This window comes from Protopterus annectens, chromosome 11.part0 (assembly GCF_019279795.1).
Source record: "Protopterus annectens isolate FY-2018-M chromosome 11.part0, PAN1.0, whole genome shotgun sequence".
NCBI lineage: Eukaryota > Metazoa > Chordata > Ceratodontiformes > Protopteridae > Protopterus > Protopterus annectens.
In genome coordinates, this window is record NC_056745.1 from 1,372,273,486 (window position 1) to 1,372,295,145 (window position 21,660).

Genomic DNA, 21,660 nt, shown 5'->3' on the forward strand with positions numbered 1-21,660 from the left:
TACATTACTAACAATAATTGCATACACTTGTACTGTATGAGATTTAGGTGACTGCAGAAGGTACATTTAACTGTTGTATATGTGAAGAAAGTACAGTTGTGTACACTTACCATAAATGTAGATGTAGATGTTAGAGTGTATTCACTGTTGCAGTCATTACATTTGGGTTATCCTGCTGGCAGGTTGCCCTCAGTCGGCCTGAATTCCAAAGTCTTGGGTCCTGCGTCGGTTGCTGTCACCCCTTCCCTGACGTCAGGTCGCCAGGGGTATAAAAGATGCAGCCGACGCCATTTTATTTAGTTTTTCTTGCCCCAGATGTCAGGTGCCCCCAAAAAGGTAGGCTAAATTTATGTAAGTACAACATACATGCACCAAAATAAGCTTTATCTTCATCTATAAGCAAATACACCACCTAGGTTGTATAGATTAAAGAAGAAAAGATAAGTTCCAGCAAAAATAAGGGGGATGGTGGGAGGGTAACCTGGACTGCAACAGTGAATCCACTCGAACATCTACATTTATGGTAAGTGTACACAACTGTACTATGTTCTTCGTGTTTCACTGTTGCAGTTGCAGTCATTACATTTGGGTTGAGTCCCAAAGCTATGGTTGGGGAGCTGGAGCTAAACAGCATTAGGAGTGGCTATGAGGCCCTGCAGAACTGCAGTGGCAAAGCCTGCCCTGGATTTTGGGTAAAGAGGCAGATTGTAATGTTTTGTAAAGGTATGCACTGAACTCCAAGTAGCAGCCTCCAAAATGTCTTTGGTTGGTACTCTCTCCTGAGAAAGGCTGCAGAAGTGGCTGCAGCTCTGGTTGAATGTTGCCTAATGCCCTTAGGCACTGGTTTGCCATGCTGTGAGTAGCAGAAACGAATGCAGTGACATATCCACTTTGAAATAGTCTGCTTGGAGATAGCCTTTCCTTGTGATGCTGTGGCATATGCCACTAGTAATTGCTCTGTCTTTCTGAAAACTTTAGCTTTGTCCAAGTAGAATCTAAGTTGTCTGTGTACGTCCAAAGAATGCAGAATTTTCTCCCCCTTGTTCTGTGGATTTAGATAAAATGTTGGCAAATAAATTGTTTGGTTAAGGGCAACACTGGATACCACCTTAGGCATAAATGTAGGGTTTGTTCTCAGAGAGACCCTGTCTGGATACAAAATGATAAAGGGTTCCACAGCCATGAGAGCCTGTAGCTCTGAAACTCGTCTTGCAGAAGTTATTGCTAGGAGCAGAGCTGTTTTCCAAGATAAGAACTTTATGTCCGCAGTAGCAGCTGGTTCAAAAGGAGGTAAGGTTAGTTTTTCCAAGACGTAATTGAGGTCCCATACAGATATTGCCATTCTCCTTGGAGGCCTTACGTTTTTGGCTCTTCTGAGGTACTGCCTTAATAAAGGATGAGAAAAGAGTGGCGGCTCTGTATTGTAATGAGCCGCAATGGCAGAGGCATGGATTTTAATTGATGAGAAAGATAGGCCTTTGTCTAGCATCTTCGTTAAATATTGCAAAATCTGAGGAATATTTGGGACAGCTGTATCAGTTCCTTGAGCTTGGTTCCAAGCGCAAAATCTCTTCCATTTCCCAGCATAGGATTTTCTAGTACTAGGCCTTCTAGCTTCTAAAATGACATCCAGCACAGCTTTACTGAGAGGTGTGGTTTGTATGGCTACATTATCCGCCATGCTGCCAGGTTTAGGGTCCTGAGTTGGCTGTGCAGAATCTGATTGTTTTGCCTGTACAGTAGATGAGGTATTTGAAGTAAGGTTCAGGCTGGGCATTGGGACAAGTTTCTTAAGATCAGATACCAGTACTGCCGTGGCCAGTCTGGGGCAATCAGAATACTTTTTGGTTTCTCCTGCCTGACCTTTAGGAGTACCTTGGGGAGGAGAGGCAGTGGAGGAAAGGCATATACTAATAGGTTTCTCCAGTTGAAAGATAAGGCGTCCACTTTCCAAGCTTGTCTGTGATAAGTCCTTGCGCAGAATCTTTTTAGTTGATTGTTTTGTAGAGAGGCAAATAGATCTATGTCCGGGCGTCCCCATTTCATTGTTATCATGCTGAAGACTTGTGGATCCAGGTGCCACTCGTGGGGATCCATGAGGTTTCTGCTTAGGTTTGTCTGCCAGAGAATTTTCCTTTCTTGGCAGGAACTGTGCCTGCAGATGAACTTTGTAAGTCAATGCTGTGTCCCATAAAGCCATGGCTAGTCTGCACAAGGGGTAAGAATGAGTGCCCTCCTGCTTGTTTATGTACCACATGACCGTGGTGTTGTCTGTCTTTATTAGTAGTTGTCCCGGATGAAGTAGGGCCTTGAAGGCTGTCAGGGCATTTTGAACAGTTAGCATCTCTTTTTAACTGATATGTAGATCCTTTTGCTTTGTGGACCAGGTGCCCTGAATGCCTCTTCCTGCCATGTGTGCCCCCAGGCATAATCTGATGCATCCGTCGTTAGGCTCTGCCTGGTTGGGGGTAGTGAGAATGGCTGTCCCTTGTTTTGGTGACAAGCCTTTGGCCACCATCAAAATTCCTGTTGCAGACAGGGAATGAGAGTAATCATTGTTTCCAGGCTGTGGCAATGTTGTGTTCAGACACTTTTTAGGTACCACTGAATTTTCCTCATATGCAGTCTTGCATAAGGAATTAGTAAGATGCAGGATGCCATGAAGCCCAAAGCCTGCAGAAATTTTCTTGCAGATAACTGGGCCTTTGTTGCCATTTCCTTGAAATAGGTAGTCAGTTGCCTTTGTTTGTTTGGAGTGAGATAAGCCATCTGGGCAGTTGTATTTAAGCTTGCACCCAGGAATATTATCTCTTGAGAGGGTACTAGTTTTGATTTATTTTTGTTGACTGTGTACCCTAGGCCTGTTAAAAGTCTTATCACAAAAGTCAGGTGCTGTAGTAGAATGTCCTTGTTCTCTGCTTGTATGAGGCAGTCGTCCAAGTAAGGATATATTTGTATTCCTCTTTGTCTGCAGTAAGCAATTACTGGTGCCAGGCACTTTGTGAAGACCCTGGGCGCAGTAGATAAGCCAAAGGGCAGTGCAGAGAATTGGTAATGCTTTGTGCCAGCCTTGAATCTGAGGTATCTTCTGCATGATTGTCTGATTGTCTGATTGGGACATGCAGGTATGTCTCTTTTAGGTCTAAAGTCACTAGCCAAGCCTTGCTGCCTAGCCATGGGCAGAAGCTGCTGTAAGGTCAACATCTTGAATTTTGGTATGTTCAGGAAAGTGTTTAGAATAGATAGGTCCAGTATTGGACTCCATGCTTTGCCCTTTCTGGGTACCAAGAACAGTCTTGAGTAAAATCCTTGTCCCTGCTCTTGCTGTGGTACTTGTTGAATAGCCCTCATGCCCATGAGAGTTGCGACTTGTTTTTGAGCCTCTGCCCATTGATTTTTTGCTGGTCTGGCCAACCGTTTGCCCTTGACAGGGTATGGAAATGAAACTTGTAGCCTTGTGACACTATGTCTAGAAACCATTTGTCCTGGGTTATAATGTGCCAATTTTAAGAAAAAAGTACTAGTTTCCCCCCTAAGGGTGCTGCCAGAAGATAAGTGCTTGGCGCAGGCAGGAGGAAGTCATTGGGACTCTTTCCTGTATGATTGTGATTTGTCCTCTCCACCTTTGGAGGTAGAAGCACTCCACTGCTTAGACCTGTAGGATCCTTGCGGCTGTGATCTGCCTCTAGGCATCTGGATCTGCTCCTTTGAGGTCTGTCTTGAGACTGGAAAGGACCAGTTCTTTGTAGGCCAGTGTCTGCTAATCTAGGTGGCTGTACCTGTAAGAAATCCTTGACCGTTTGCATAGATTTAGCTTTGTCCTCCATTTTCTTTAACACCTCTTCTGCCTGAACACCAAACAAGGTATCAATTTGTAAAGGAGCATCTAATAATTTTGCTTTAACATGGCCAGGCAGACTTTGTTCCTTTAACCAAGCATGCCTCCTAATGACAGAACCCGTAACAGCGGCCCTGCAGGAGGCCTCCAGAGAATCAAACCCACATTGCAAAGTATGCTTTCCAACTTGTTCAGCTGCATGCAATAAATCCTACATTTCTTTGTTTTCTGCACATTCAGAATTTGCCATCATTTTCTGTTTAAGCAGTGTCATGATATATTGCTGATATTCGAGCATATGAAACTGGCAATTTAAGGCCCTTATAGCCAAAGTAGCAGATGTGTAAATCTTTTTTTCCCCATCTATCCAGAGCCCTGGAATCCCCGTCAGAGGGAGTAGGATTTTTTGCAGTAGAAGCCTTGACCCCTTTTGGACCCTGAGAAATAGTTTCTGGGTCTACAGAAGGGTTTTTGAAAAGGAATTTATGAGAGTCAGGGACCCTGCAGTATCTGTCCGGCTTAACAGGAGCTGGAGGTAAAGAGTCAGGGGTCAGACTAGACTCCGAGAACACATCATCTACAATGTCCAACACAGGTGGAATAGCTAGAGGCCTGTGTTGAGGTAGTAAAAGGAAGTCTCTCAGCCTTTTCTTAGATTCTGAAAAATCTTGGCTCTCCCAGTGGAAGTGCTCCCTCATGGTATGCAAGGTTTCCCCAAAAGAGTAGTCCTCAGGAGGAGAAGCTGAAGGAATTGATTCTTCAGCATCAGAATCCTCATGGGGGGGGGGGGGGCAGGGGAGATCATTCCTGATCAGAAGAGGAATCAGAAGAAATGGAAACCTGATCTGAAGATTCAAAGTCTGTCTCTTGCCTAGGCCTCTTATCATGAGGGGGATGGGAACCCCTGATCAAGGTAATCAAGTCTTCGGCCATTTTGAGCATCTGTTTTTTTGGGCATGGAGGCCTGTCCCTGTGACTGCTGAACTTGTTTCTTTGCCTTTAAAGGTGTCTTAGTCTTTGAAGTCGGTTTAATATAGAATTGTTTAGGTCTGAATACACCCTCAGCCGATGCCTGCTCAGCGGCTCCGGACCCATCTGAGGGAATAGTCTACGAGGCTCCAATACCTTGAGTTTCCTGCGGCCTGGCTGACTCCAAATGGGAGTCGGTAGCGGCCTGCGACTCTAAAGTAGCAGGCGTCAGGGGCTGCGAAAGCGCCTCACTGAGAACCGGCAACTTGCTTAGGAGAAGCTTCGTCGTCAGTTTTTGGACCTTGGTTGCCTGTCCATTTCTTTGTGTTTTTTGTGAACTCCGGTAGTCGGATGGCTATCCGACGACATTGTATAATTAAATCTTCGCCCAAAATAGCTTAATGCAAAATCGTACCGACGCTTAACAGTGCGTTGGTTAAATCTAGCACAAAACCGACAACTAGCAATGTCGTGGTCTGGGCCTAGGCAAGGAATACAGTTAGAATGAAAGTCCTTATGAGGTATTTGCTTCCCACAAGAAATACAATTATTAACTTTTTCTGACATCAGTCTGGAGAAAGAAAAAAAGTTTCCTAACGGGATACTTAGCTTTTAATGAAGACTTTGGATCTGAAACTTGAACACAAAAATCTCAGGAGTCGGCCGACCGACACTTGCAAACTGCTTCTGCTTCTGCTTCAGGCACCGCGCGGCAAGAAAGACTAAATAAAATGGCATTGGCTGCATCCTTTATATCCCTGACGACCTGACATCAGGGAAGAGGCGACAGCAACCGACGCAGGACCCAAGACTTTGGAATTCAGGCCGACTGAGGGCAACCTGCAACAATGAAACACAAAGAACATCTAACAAAGCTAGAGTCAAACAGTTTGTTTATCAGAATAGGATATATCTTATAGTATATGGCTTACATACTTAGACTCCTGTGACAAGATGGACATAAGTTTGGAAAGTTACTTCCACATAAAAAAAAAGTCTTTACGAATTGATGTACATTTTATGTATGGATTAGAGGCATTTATACATTTACAAACACAAGTGTTATCTAAGTTCTGAACATTAAACATTTTAGATTTACATTTGATGTCTAACAGAAGGTTTAAACCATGTAACTTTATATATACAATATGTGGGCATTGTAAAGTTTACTGTCTTTACTGGCATCCATGTTATAACTGTGAAGAATTTACCATATTTTGAATAGATGACAAACAGGTGATCAGGCTGAAGTCACTTAGAAGACACAGTGTCCTTCAACAGATGAATTGACGGTGGAATGTCCGAGAGCTTCTACGGCGTCACTCTGTAACCACCAATGAAGTACTGGAACTGTTGATCTGTTGATGCACTGGAACTGTCAATCTGTTAAACTCACGAAAAATGTAAGGCCTTTATGAAAAATTAACTGTTGATAACGGATAAAAAAAGGTTGTGGCCAGTGGACTAGGCTCACGGCCAGTGGGCTAGGCTCACCATTGTATAATATCAGCTGTAAAATATTATTATCAGAGAGCTAGGCTGACAAGACGGACACCGTACTACTGTATCAGTTAATATTTACTTATATTAGTCCAAATTCTTGCCAAACAGTTAATACTGTCAGAGTAATTTTAATTCTATTATAACATGGCTAGACAGATAACTATAGACCAATGAACACTCAGTCCAAAAACATCACCAAAGAATGAAAATTACTGTCCAGTTTATATACTAATATCAAATAATGTTATTTTTAACGTCCTTGTGACTTGTTCTTCTGGTTTCAGTTTGTATCATGAAAAAGTCCATGGTAATTTCTAGCCTGGACAATTTCTGTTGAAATGACAGTATTATTTTATGTCCTCCTTTGGTTATTTTCTTCCTTGCTGTATCCGAAAGACTTCACAAAAAGTCTCTCCACGTCACCTTTGCGTCACTTGAAGTGTCTGTATTTTATTTCATTCATTTCTGCATGTGAAAGCTCAAAGAAAGTCAATGTCCTTTTTTCTATAACAGGATGCCTTTACAGTAAGCTCACAGTTATACGTTATTAATACCCAAGCTGAACATTTACAAGAAATTAACTGTTCTTGCAAAGCAAGCCATATTTTCTTTTACTGTGCACACAGTATACTTTTGGGGAAAGCATTTTAATTTATACAATCTCTATCAGTGATAGCTAGTAGGAAAGTAGTCTTCCAGGAGAGGTACTTCAGTTCTGCTGAAGCAACAGGTTTGATGGGTGTTAGGGTTAGTTTTTCCAGAACTGGGAGGTCTTATATTAGAAGCCCCTCTGAGGAATTGTTTAATCAAAGGAAGTGAGAACAGGGGCTGATCTGTATCGAAATGAGCTGAAATGGCTGAGGCGTGGATTTTAATAGAAGAGAAGGAGAGGCCACTATTGAGCAACTTTGCTAGATAGTCCAGGATAAGAGGAACGGAAGGTTGTGAGGAACTGCCCCCTCTGGACTGGCTCCAGGAGCAAAATCCTTTCCATTTTTCTGCGTAGGATTTTCTGGTGCTGGGCCTTCTGGCCTCTGTGATAATGTCTAGGACCTGTTTGCTTAACAGGGGCCCGTTGTTTGCTTTTAGAGTATAGCCACGTTGACAGTTTGAGAGTCTGCAAGTTTGGGTGCAGCATTCCCCCCCACCACCCCACCTGAGTCCAGAGGTCTGAGATCAGGGGAAGCTGCCTGGGAGGCTGTGATGTCAGGCTGCGCAGTAAGGGGTACCAATGCTGACACTGCCAATCTGAAGTAACGAGGATGGCCTTTGATCTCTCCTCCCTTATCTTGATCAGTACCTTGGGAATACGTAGCAGAGGAGGGAATGTGTACACAAAGAGGGATTTCCAGGGGAAGGTCAAGGCATCCACCTTCCATGCTAGGTGGTGATACTCCCTGGTACAGAATTTCTATAGTTGGTGGTTGAGGTACGAAGCAAAGAGATCCACCTCTGGAGTTCCCCACTCCGGATTGACTGGCAAAAATATTTTTCTGTGGAGCTGCCATTCGTGGGCATCCAATAAGTTTCTGCTTAAGTGGTTTGCCAGGGCGTTTTTTTTATCCCCGATAGGTATTGGGCTGTTAGGTGCAATCCCATGGAGGAGGCTGTGAGCCAGAGGTTCATGGCTAGCCTGCACAGATGGTAAGATTGGGTCCCTCCCTGTTTGTTGATGTACCACATTACTGTGGTGTTGTCAGTTTTGATAAGGAGAACCCCTGGCCTGAGATGGGGGTTTGAAGGATGTCAGAGCCTTTTTTACTGCCATCATTTCCTTCTGGTTGATGTGTAAGGGAAGGTGCTGAGCATCCCAAAGACCTTGGGTGCACCTGCCTGCTAGGTGAGTGCCCCAAGCAATGTCGGATGCATCAGTGATGATGGTCTGCCCAGTAGGGTGGAAGATGAAGGGAAGACCCTTGTTCATGGCACAGGCCCCTGCCCACCAGTGAAACTCGGCCCTTATACAGGGGACCAGAGGGAGAGAGGTCTCTAGAGGCTGAGAGTGCTGGCACTAAAGGTTCTTTAGATACCACTGAAGTTTTCTCATGTGAAGCCTGGCCAGAGGAATTAGAAGGCTGCAAGATGCCATGTACCCCAAGGCTTACAGGAACTTCATCACAGTGAGGGGACTTCTGGAAGCCAGCTGGGTAAAGTAGAGAGGCAGGACGCTCTGCTTTTCTGTGGATAGGAAGGCCATTTGGGATGCTGTGTCCAGCAGTGATCCCAGGAAAATGATCCTCCTGGAGGGTGTTTGCTTTGATTTCTTCTCGTTGATGGTGAACTCTAAGGAAGTTAGGAGGGTTTTGACAGAGGAGGTCCTGGATCAGCTTTTCTTTGCACTCTGCCTGAATGAGGCAGTCGTCCAGATAAGGGTAAATTTGTATATTTCTCTGTCTGCAAAATACTATGGGCAGGGCTAAGCATTTGGTGAATACCATGGGAGCAGTAGATAAGCCAAAAGCTAGTGCAGAGAACTGAAAGTGTTGTGAGCCTGCTCTGAAGCGCTGGAATTTCCTGCAGGATTCCCTTCTGGGGATGTGGATGTAGGCATCTTTTAGGTCTAGGGTTACTAACCAGGTATTTTTTGTCAGCGTAGGCAGCAGCTGCTGTAAAGTTAGCATTTTGAATTTGGGGATCACCAGGGAGGTTTTCAGAATGGATAGATCCAGAATGGGGCACACAGTGACAAGGAATAGTCTGGAATAAAAGCCTTTGCCTGTTTGATCTGTGGGAACAGGTTCTACTGCCCCCTGGGATATGAGAATTTGGACTTGTTTCAATGCTTCTGCCCACTGATTTGGAGGCAAGTCTGGGTACCCTCTTAGAATTGTGAGTTTGTTGAAAGATAATTTGTATCCCTGAAAAATTATCTTTAATACCCATTGGTCCTTTGTTACAGAAAGCCAATTTTCTTTGCGGAGGGACAGCCTTCCTCCTAGCTTTTGGGGAGTCATTGAGAGTTTTTGCTATAGAAGGATGGCTTAGAACTCCTTGCATTTGGGGCAGAAGTGGTCCAATGTTTGGTTCTCTGTTGTCTTTGGAAAAGGGGCCTGTGTGGTCTGTCCCTTCAGGGCTTACCTTGCCCCTGTCTGCTAGGTGAAGGAAAAGATCAGTGCTTAGAGGGAAAATTCCTGCTGAACCTAGGAGGTTGAACCTGAAAGAAATCTTTTACTGTTTGCATAGATTTTACTTCGTCTTCCGTCTTTTTAAGCACCTCTTCTGCTTATACTCCAAACAAGTGGTTCTTATCCAAGGGTGCATCAATTAATTTAGACTTGACACGATCAAGGAGAGGTTGTTCCTTCAACCATGCATGTCTCCTAATGACAAATCCTCACACTGCTGCCCTGCTTGAGGCTTCTATGGCATCATATCCACGGTGTAATGAGTGCTTGGCCACTTGACAAGTTGAGTGCAGTAAATCTCCTAATTGTTTCGAACTGGTACAGTCAGGAAAGGTAGAAATCTCTTGCTTTAATAGTTCCAAAATGTGTTGTAGATATTTTAACATATGGAACTGATAGTTGAGTGCTCTGATAGCTAAGGTTGCAGAGGTGTATACTTTTTTACCCCATCTGTCCAGAGCTCTGGAATCCTAGTCAGAAGTAATAGGATTCTTTGCAGAACTACCCTTAGCTCCTTTAGGTCCCTTTGTAATGACCTCTGGGTCTGCAGCAGGATTTCTGCACAGGTATTTGTGAGAATTCGGTGCTCTGTAGTACCAGTCAGGTTTACTGGGGGCAGGTGGGAGGGCGTCAGGGGCTAAGCTGGATCCATAGAAAACATCATCCACCACTTCTAAGATATGGAGGATTGCCAGGGGTCTGTGCTGGGGGCAGGTCTAGAAACTCTCTTAGTCTTTTCTTAGACTGAGGGAAGTCCTGAGATTCCCAGTGGAAATGTTCCCCTGAGGGTGTGAAGGGTTTCCCCAAAGGAAAGGTCTTCTGGTGGGGAGGCAGAAGGAATGGGTTTCTCTGCATCTGAATCCTCATAAGTAGTCAGAGGTTGTTGTTCCTCTTCAAAATCTGAATAATCAGATTCTTCAGAATCCTGCTCTGTCAGTTGTTCAGGAGAAGGGTGTCTTTTCCTTTCAGAAGTTGTGGCCTGACTACCCCTGATAAGGGAGACAAGATCCTCTGCCATCTTAAGCATTTGGACTTGGGGTGGTGGAGCAGGAGTAAGATGGTGGCTAGAGGTAGATTTTCTAGGAGTGGCCTGGCTTCTAGGCTTAAGAGTATCCATCGGTCTGAGAGAAATGGTAGTCGGATGAGAAGACGTCATTTTTTTTGTCTAGAATCAGTAGTGCAAAAGGCCTCCTTGGAAGCTGGTGTCGTGGCTCCGGACCCAACAGAGGCAGAGACAACCAAAGGCTGGGAAGACAAAGAAGATTTCTGTGGCATACCGGACTCCAAAGGGATCTCGGTAGAGGCCTGCATAGATATCATATCGGGCATCAGGGGTTGCGAAAGCACCTCACTGAATTCTGGAGAAGTGACAACCTGCTTAGCGGTAGCTTCATCGGAAGGCTTAGCCTTGTGTGGTCTCTCTCTATCTTTATCTCTATGTTTTTTCGGAATGTCTATGGATTGTTGGCGGATGGATGCCATTTCAGAATGCAAAGATGGAAGATGAAAATTCCTGTCTACAATAAGAGCTCAAGGACGAATGGCTCTGGCGTTAAAGAGGGCACAGAACTGGCAATGGGGAATGTCATGGTCTGGGCCTAAACAAGTGATACAGTATGAATGGAAGTCACAGTGTGGGATCTGCTTTCCACAGGCGAGACAATTGTTCACTTTTTCTGACATCAGTTAATGCAAGAAAAAAGGATCCCCAATGGGTACTTAGCTTTAAGACATTTTCAGCTGTAATTCGAGCTCTGTTAGCGACCGACCGGCACACTTGTGAACTGCTTCTGCTATGGGCTCCATGGCAAGAAAGACTGATGTAATGGTGTCATCTGCCTTGCTTTATAGCACTGATGACCTGGCTTCAGTCAACAAGCAACAGCAGCTGATGCAGAAAAACAATGACTCTGTTATTAGGGCTGGCCAAGGGCTACCAGAGCAGTGATAACCCACAGGTGATGACTGCAACAGTGAAACATGAACATCTAGGATGATAGCTGTTGCCATGTATCCCAAGGCCTGTAAGATTAGTCATGCTGGGTGAGAAGGATGTGAGATCACTTTCTTGACCTGGGATCTGAGTGTCTGAATTCATGTTGGAGGAAGAGAGGCTATCTGAATGACCATGTCTACAACTACAATCTCCAGACTCTGTGCAGCTGTTAGTTGTGATTTGCTGTAATTGACTGACCCTCTCCAAAAACCTTGAAGCCAGAGTGGCTAGGGGAGACTGAAGCCAAAGGTATTGGTGAAAATATTTCCTGCACCACCAACCCCTGATCCCCCCCCCCCCATCTGAGTATGGAGTTGGACCCAAGCTGCCCAGCACCAAAGCTCTGAAGGGCTAGGATGGCTCTGCATTTTGGAGTCGACCCAGATCCCCCCCTGGATCCGGTGCCAACACTTTGGCTCTGAGAGTCCGCCTGCTCTAACAGGCTTGGAGCTAGATGGCTCAGGGGAAACAACAGGAGTTGAAGAATGACCCATCTTCAGATCAGAGGAGTACTCTTCCAGGGAGTTTGGATCTGAGGGCTCTGAAACCACAGGTTGGATTGGAGAAGGATAAAAAGGCTCCAAAACTACAGGCTGGATCACAGAAGGAGAAACTAAAGGCGGACTTGTAATGGGCAGACTCATGGATCCGATGGGAGATAGAGCTGGGATTACCCCCATTTGGATCTGAGTTCTGAGGAACTTCATTATTCTATCCACTTTGGGCTCGGACAAGCTCCTGGAGGACCTAAGTGAGGGGCTAGTGGATGGTGGCCTGGAGTGTTTGTGCGGAGACTCCTGTTAAAATGAAGAAGGAAGTCAAATAGGTATTGGATCTGGTGAACAATGAGGTGACCAGATCAGAGGAGATTTCATTTTTGAAGTAGTAGGATCCATGGCAGTTTGATCAGATTTCTTCAAAATTTTTAACAGTGGCTCTAGGGATGGAGCCAAAGATGTTGAAGGATCTGGAGACCTCTTCCTGGAGACAGTCTTCTCTTTACCTAGAGAAAGGAAATCCCTCCCCACCTCGAATCACATATCTTTACCATCTTTGGGTCTTTACTTTGTCTTTGGAAGCAGTCAGGCTTCCGTTTGTCTAATTTCTTGCAGGGAGTTTGAGCCCCAGTTGAAATTCGAGGAGGAGGGAGAAGACCCTTCAAAACTAGCTTGTTCTGACAATAAATGCCCTGTTGTTGAACCCAGCACAGATAGAACATCCCAAATCTAAATGAGTAGCACCCAAGCAATAGATGCATTCCCCATGGGCATCTGAAATGTTTTTTTGTGCCCACAGGAAACACATTTTTTGAAACCAGTTGGTTTGTCTGCCATAGCGGAGACCAAGGAATTGAGATCAAAACGAAGGGCAAAGGAATATTTATTTTTTTAGTACAAGAAATCTACCAACAATGGTACTAAGTAGTACCCTGAAATGGGTAGAAAGAGACAAAGGGGAAGAAAAAGAAAAAGCCAAAGTATCAATGATGGTACCTGAAAGAAATACTGAAGGTTTAACAGAAGTGAAAGAAAGATTTACGAGTAGACGTAAATGCGAAAAGCTCAATTAAGGCAGGAAGATGAAGAAGCTTAACAGATAGCCTGCTGAAATAAAAAATTGTCAAAAAACTTACTGTTTATATTAAATTGTACCCAAGAGCTCCACAGTGAATGGGTCTGCATCTGTAGCAATATGGTAGCAAATGAGATCTGAGGTATGTTAGGCTGGAGGAGCATTATAGACAAAGGGAGGAGCTCAAGAGTTGGATCTGGAAGAAGTGGCCAAGTTACAGAGACTCATCAGTTGAGGAATGAATCAAAATGACATCAGATAATATATTTAGTTAAAATTATCCCCAAATTAGCTAAATAACACAAGTAGCTATAAAGAGCAGTCCCTGACAGGAAACTTCTGACATTGATAAAGCATACAACATTTCTTACAGGGGAAATACCACTTTTAGTCAGAAAATAAAATTAAATATATTTTTCTTAAAAGTGCAACAATGTGTATGTGGAAGGGTTCCTGAATCGGGACTTATCTGCCATTAACAAAGCTGTTAGCCAATTGCTGCTCCTGTGAAGCCCAAGAGATGCTTTCATTCAAGACAAGAAAAAAGTACTAAAGAAATCTTCACTCTGACTGCTGCTTTACTTCCTTGATGCCAGTTAATCAGCAGTCATATTGAAGGCAGGATTGGGGGGGGGGGGGTAAGAACTTTGTGAAGCTGTCGGGTTATTGGCTCCTAGGCCGGGAAACAATCCATATAACCTAAAGGCGACTGCAGCAGTGAGAATGATAAACATGTGGCTTGTGGCATTACAGACAATGGGAAAACATTTTATAAATACAGTCATAACTGAGTTAACACTCCTCAGTCATTTTTTTTTTTTGGGGGGGTGAAAGATGGCACGATATTTAATCAGGTAAATTACATTAGAATTTTTAAAAGGACAGTTTGCAGCCATTTATAGTGATAAAGCATCTGTTAATTTAGATAGTATTAACAGTAGGAATGGTTTATATTTTTCCATTTCAAATGATACCGTCCCCAAACAAGTAAATAGGGTTGGAAGGAATATCCAGTAAAGATCTGCATATGTTAAATAGTCAGTGTCCACTTAAGCTTTTTGTTAGAAACTCTATAGAAAAAAAAACATTCCAAAGGAATGGGAAACAGCTTTAATTAAAGCAGTATATGCAGGCAAAGGTAACAGAAATACCCCTTCTTGTTACAAATGACTGAAAACATTGCTGCACTTGTGGGTAAACAGTCTTTTAACCAGGATTTAAGAACATGGTTAAAGACTAACAAAATTATTTGTTGTTCAAGGAAATTTTACAAATCAAAGGATAGGGCTGTGTTAAAGACGTCTTCTCATTAATTTGATCTAAGACAGAATATGGCTCGTTAATAAAGAGCTTCCCTGGTAGAGAGAAAAAAATATTTCTTGAGGCTATACAATATAGAACAAAAATGATACAGTGAATAAACAAAAAAGATGAAAAATAAAACAAAAAGGGCAAATTAACCCAAATATACAAACCTTTAAACATAAATTATTATGAGACTGTCTGGGTTTGCAAGGAAATTCAACACTGCCAAAAAGATTATGTAGAATATGAAAAGCACTGGAACAAAATTGTGACAGACGGGAATGGTGTATAGAGATCAAGCAGAATCTCTGGGGATATTAAACAGTTTTAAAACATTCTTAGATAACTATTATGGTGACTGTTTTTTGGCTTCTAAACAGGCTATAAAGAGCATTTATGTTCATGCCTGGCCAACTATATGTATAAAAGGGTTGCCTTAAAAGTGTTGCTTATCTTTTTGAATTCGCTCAACAGAATTTGAGCTTACAATCCATTCTGAAACTTCTTCCAGAAGGTTGTTCAGTTGAAGTTAATTCTCTGATAAACACTACAAAATTAAAACAATAGTAAAGTCCAAAACTTAAATGCTACCTCCAGTCTGAAAAATATCGATCTTCAACTGTTACAAAACATCACTTGGACAACAGCGTGAATTATTAAACAAAAATCTACAACACAAAGATTAATACAAGGTAAGCAAGCTGGACAAGAGCCTGTAAACAGAAGGGGACACTTTATGAATGGCCAGTCCTGAAGACAGTAAGAGATGCTCAAGATAGTGTGCACCAAAAAATGTCTTAAAAGTGTCTGTATATTATTTGTAGGCATGTGGTACCAAGAAGCCTGACAATTTGCAAGTCTGGGCAAAAAAAAATTGCTTTTTTGGTATAATCATTCTTAAACATGGCTTGTAAGCAAACTCTTAAATCCCAAGATTACTTCTTTTCTTAAAGCTCTGCATAATGCTGTCCAACATTTGCTCTGCATAATGCTGTCCAACATTATGATGCTAACACAGGGACAGAGTTGGGACATGTGCTTTTAAAGAAGATCGGATGATATTTTACTTCAGTTATTATGTGCATTATGTTTGATGCTGTAATTAACGAAGGCGTCTGACCATCTAACAAGATCCTTGTTACATGATTAATTCTACTCATTAACTACAGAATTAAACAATATCCCATAAACTTTTGGAGCGAGCATCCCATACTTTATGTTAACATCAAAATACAGCACACTGTAAAGTAGGGAAGAGCCAAATGTGGATCAGAGATACTTGTTTAAAATCCTTCTTTTGGCTGTTTCCAATTGGGGTCGCCAAAGCACATCATATCTGTTTCCCTTTCTTCCTGTCCTCTGCATCTTGCTCTGTCACACGAACAACCTGCATGTCCTCTCACCACATCCACAAACCTTATCTTAGGCCTTCCTCTTTTCCTCTTACCTGACAGCTCCATCCTTAGAATCCTTCTCCCAATATACCCAGCATCCCTCCTTACCTCATGTCCAAACCAACACAATCTCACCTCTCTGGCTTTGTCTCCAAACCGTCCAACCTGAGCTGACCCTCTAATATACTTATTCCTAATCCTGTCCATCCTTGATACACCCAATGCAAATCCATCTGCCACCTCCAGCTCTGACTCCTGTCTTTTCTTCAGTGCCACCGTCTTCAACCCATACAACACAGCTGGTCTCACTGGAGTCTTGTAGACCCTCCCTTTCACCCTTACTGGTACCCATCTGTCACAAATCTCTCCTGACACTATTCTCCACCCACTCCACCCTACCTGTGCTCTCTTCTTCACCTCTCTTCCACAATCACCATTACTCTGAACTGTTAAGATCCAAATTTGCAAAAGTGATTAAAAAAAAAGAACCCAGAGCTCAGAGTTTTATCTGTGTTGACAGAGTTAGAGTCTGAGGGGAAGCATTTAGAAAGCTGGAACTCAGATCAACAAGTTCGGAAATGTGGTGATCAAAACCTGTTGATCTAACAACTGAAAATGCGGAATTACATATGCCAACTCTGAGACTGCATTTCTTGGAATATTCCCTTTTCTCCAAGGTATGGTGATCACTGAGTTGGTATATAAAAACGTTTTTTTTGGGTGGGCTGGGCTGAGGGGTTTGCCGCCAAGTTTAAAGAAAAGCAATGTTCGATATTCACTCTTCTCCTAAATTTTTGGTATTTTTTTCAGTATACACAGACTTGGTAATCTGAGTGTTGACATTTTCAATAGGGAGCTGAATCTAAGAGATTCACCATTAGCATATTCCAGGGCCTTGCAGTCATACAACTAGCCCCTCCCTTAAACAGCAATTTATTCTGACCATTTGGTAATCAGAACAGAATTATATGCAGATACATATCATTACAGACTAGTGCAGCTTAGGGCACATGGGGGTATCCATGTGTTAATTCTTTAAATTTAATTCATGGCAAACATATATTATCACACATTATCCCTCATTTACAATGCAAATACCCACAGAACTACCAGCTTGCATAGTCCAAAACTGTTTCTAGTGATCTTTTCTGAACCTCCCAATTTTTGCATACGATGCAAGATTCTTCAGAATCTGGCACTTGATCTCTTAAAATAGCTCTCTGTCACTATTTCACAAAGCAACCTCCACCACATGCATTTTGGTTCTTCAGCTGTCTTAAAGATCCTTAGTGCAAGTTTTAGTGACATCAAGAAATTAGAAGTCCTCTAGTGTCTACCTTAACCAACAATGACGGTTAGCAATGCATCTTTCCATTTGGTGAAGAGCTGTATCTTTGTCTTAATTTCTACTACTATCTTGCAACGGTCAGAGACCTGTTTACATACCACTACCCAAAAATGATACAGTGGTCGTCTACTTCTAGTCATGACCTGTTCATACAACTAGAAAAACACAATATTCACAACTCAGACTATAAAATAACCAGCCACACTAATCACTTTTCAATACCATCAGCTGTTGCAAGCCATATTTAGATTAAGGAGTGAAGCTCAGTTGTCCAAAGTTTCCAGAGCAGTTCATATTATCTAGCTCAAGATACAGATGGCAAAGAACTACACTTCAAAAAATCACTCATTTCTTGGTGGATGACGACAGCAGCCAGTATTCAAAGAGCCCCCATAAATGTGAGGGACCAGTGACCGCAGTAATATGCAAATCATCCATATCAATTAAAACAGAACTTTTAGAGCCACAGTATAAACTGGTGACCAGCACTTTCTTAGATACTATATTTTTTTCAAGCAAGCACATACAAAAGCATTTCTTACCAGCTGTTTTGCAGACATGTAGGTGCAAATGAAAATTCCTACCGACACAAAGCCAATAGAGATATACTTGCTTCCAGAATATCTAGTAAAAAGAAAAGAGCGGGAGATTACTACCACAGCTTTAAACATTCTGCAGTTTAAAAATGAAATAAATATGCATGTCTTCCTAATGTAAACATTCAAGTCCAGAGAGCCCAGACATTCACTTCCAGGACACCAAACAATGGGAAACACAGCACAATATTTTAATCTTTATTTACAGTGCTGCTCTCATTGTCCAGCTTTTGCAAGATCCTGCCATAAAATCCTTCATCGCTTCTAAGTATAGACATAGTCAGGCATACTTCCTACATGCAGTTAAGTATATCTTTAGTACCTATTTCAAAACTATAAGAATTCATAACTTGTAGCTTCCTAACCTGAAGCTTGAGAATAAATGTAGGTCAGTGAACAGCTCGTCTACCTGATGAAACATTAGTTTAAAACACAGTAACTTTGCTTCTAATGGTGTTAACAGCTGCATGACGTGAGTATATTTCTGAAACACGGGTAAGGCCAGTTGCTGCACACACATCAGGGAGATGCATATTGGATGTTCAGCAGTTACTTGGCACCTAAGTACTGAATGTTATGTGAAATGTAAATCATATGGCTATTGGCATGAATAAACCACGATGAGGCTACTTCCAGCGTAAAAAGACCAATAATCAAAACCAGAAAACTGGAAGAAATACACGGACTGAAAACTTTGTGAAAAATGTAATCCAAAGACCGAAAGCACATTAACGTCTCCTCTTTACATAGTGTGTTTTCGTCTTCCAAACCAGAAAGACTTCATCAGATGCACATTGTTTAAATAAATCACATTTATATACCATACATACGTAAACAGAGACCAATCATTTTATTTCAATTAATTTAAAAACAACCAATAGGTTGACAACTTTGTGTCATATTCATGAATAATTCATTTATTATTACCATATTTTACTTCCTTAAACGCCAACTTCTTAAAAAATATCTTGCTGCTAAAAATGCTTAGTTGTTTAATAAATATTAAATAAAATAGATCTCTGGGTAAAAAACATAACTACTATCATCCTATTTAAAACATTATAAAACTGTTTAAAACTATTTAAAATTGTTCTGTGCTATTAAATACATAAATGTTTATATCAGTTTTTATTCATAAAAATATTGGATGTTATATGAAGTATTAATAAAACTTTAATAAGTTATATATTTTGAAAACTAAAATGTATATTCAAAGACATATATTCAGTTTGTTTACTTTGTTTACTTAAACAATAATGGAATGGGTTGTGATTACTCATAACTTGGCAGACCTTAACTTCAAAATAGGCAAAATAGAAATATATTCGTTTAAGCCTGGTTTATTCCCTGCATCTAAAGTCAATTGCCACCACAATTCCCTCACTTCTATTCCCTCTTCCCATGGTCCACCCCTACCATCACATTTTATTTGTTCTATTAAGCTAGCGACTGCATTTCGCCTGTTTTACTGCTACTTTAAGTGATTTCTGCATTTTACACTGTTTATTGCACTTTAAGTTACTAATTGTTGCAAATTGTTTCTGTAGGCTACACACTAAAGTGCGCTAGCCGATTTACAGCATTTATAGCATTTACTGTATTTTTTTCCTTATCTCTGTAATAAAACAAAAAAATCTCTTGTTTTCCCGCCTTACTGAACTAGAGTAGTCCAGTTTCAGAGTTGCTGATCCCTGGGCTTTGTTTATAGTTCCTGTTACTGATCCATTGCCTTATTAGGGAGGAGGGAAGTTTCTTTGCTTACCAGTGGGAGTGGGAGGCACTGAGCGGCCTTTCTGTCCGATTTGGTGAAGTTTCAGCCAGAAACTAGTAGTCCATTGGTCGTTTTGGGCCAATTCCTAGCTCCCTTCAGACCCCTGCTATAAAACACGCTAAACGGCGTTAGCTGATTTAGTGCGGAGTTGCCACTGTTGCACACAAGAGCAGCGGTTAAACAAGGTTAACTATTCGGGCCATCTAAATTCCACTCTTCAAATTTTCCCTTAGAACTACCTTCCTCGAGCTGTACTGCTGATCTAACCAGCATATCCTATAACTGAAAAGTTCATCTCTACTTGATTCCCAAGTAGACTATTCTCTATCTGTAAAGCCTAGCACTTACTCCTACAGTACTTGCACCTTGATAAAGCACTCTTATTATAGATAGTACCCCACCAGCCTAAAACCCACTTCCCCGGAGTCCTTTGAAAGTCTCTTTATCTACTACTTCTAGTATGTCGAGGGATCAGTTGCTAGTGTCCTCTCCAGCTCAACTGGTGAACCTGGGAATATTGAGGCAATGTTACAATTGCCTCATGTACACAGACAATCCTCTCCTCCTCCCACAAAACACAAATACATGCGAGAGATGCAACTATACGGCCAAACTGGAGGCTGAGCTCTCTCAACATAGGACTGGCAAGACCAGACAGGAGGAGAAGGTAACCACACACAATACATACCCAGTCACACATGGTACCAGCACAACTTCAAATCATACACATACTCACACAAAGACATACTGGGAGGCTCTGATCAAAAATTTACCAAAACAGCAGAGGCCACCAAAGCAGACACCCAAACAACTACCACCTCACGACCCAACACATGCAACACATAGACCACACAGTCAGAGTGTCAAACAGTCACAGCCCTTAAGGCCAAACAAAATGCCAGACACACTTGTCATTGGTGATTCCATAGTCAGACACACTGGCGTCCGCTCACCAGACTGAGTAAGGAGAAGGTCACAGTAAGCTGCCTGTCGGGCGCTAGAATCCGCCACATAACGCAAGCACTCAGGTCTCTCAACAGCAGGTACAAGTACGACTCAGTCATTGTCCACGCTGGTGTCAACGACCTGAGACGTATCTCCTTGGACTACATGAAAAGGGACATCGAGGAGCTCTCTGATTATGTAGCCCAGGCAGATATGACCCTGACCTTGAGCAGTATCCTACCTTCACCTAGAATGATGCCACAATACAGTGATAAGATGATCAGCTTTAATAATTGGCTTAAATTCTGGTGTCATTCAAAGGGGATCCAATGTCTGTCTGCCTGGGATGACATGCTGGACAAGCCACGCTGCTTCACAAGGGACGGCTTGCACCTGTCACCCCTGGGCTTCCGGATATTGGCAAAGGCTCTTGCCACCCCCATAGTGCCTTTTTTAGGCAAGGCTCAAATTCTAAACCTACCACCCTAGAACACCAAAAGGAAAAACTAAGGGTAATGCTGCTCAATGCCAGAAGTCTCACTCTCAAGATGCACGACTCGAGGCCCTTCTCAATATGGAGAACATCGATGTCTGTGCTGTGACAGAAACCTGGTTCAAGGCTCCTGAGAGCACCCCAGCACTAACAGGTTTCACCTCATATCATGCGTTCCGCCCCAAAATCCGGACAACACCAAGAAAGGAGGGGGTGTCCATATTCATAAAGGACACCCACACCTCAAGGTTGGTGGCAACGCACGATGCATCGGAGACCATCCAGGTGCAATTAACCATAGGCAAGACTGCTCTGCAATTTGTAGCATGTTACAGGCCACCCTCTCAAACTCAGGAACCTCACATGGCCTTCCTGAAAACATTGGAGGATAAATGTATCTCCAAACACCATCATACTAGGTGACTTCAACTACCCTAATATAGACTGGGAACACTACTCAAGCCCGAACACTCTAACCCAAAGATTCCTGGAGTTCATAAACTCAAATGCCATGGAACAACTAGTCACCATCCCCACAAGAGGAGAAAACATACTTGATCTCATCATCACGAACATGGGATCAAAATGTTCAACACCGAAGTATACCCTCACTGGTGAGATCAGATCATAAACTAATCTCGCTGGAGGTCCTCATCCCGCCCCACCTGAAACAAAAAGACCACAGTGAAAAACTTCTCAAAAGCCGATTTCACACTTCTAAAAACTAGTGTGGTCTCCTTTAAGGCCCCTGAGCCAGTGGTAAACATTACTCAAACCGCTGAATCACTTACAAATGCCTTCTACC

The 21,660-nt window shown here is 42.4% G+C and overlaps 1 protein-coding gene across 1 annotated transcript in view; it reads right to left on the bottom strand.

Annotated features, from left to right (window-relative positions):
- Positions 1–21,660, bottom strand: part of SLC35B4 (solute carrier family 35 member B4) — a 534,725-nt gene that overhangs the window by 277,481 nt on the left and 235,584 nt on the right. The window contains exon 5 of the mRNA XM_044088668.1: positions 17,593–17,674. Within this exon, the coding sequence (XP_043944603.1) occupies positions 17,593–17,674 (82 nt within the window). The remainder of the gene's footprint in view (positions 1–17,592; positions 17,675–21,660) is intronic.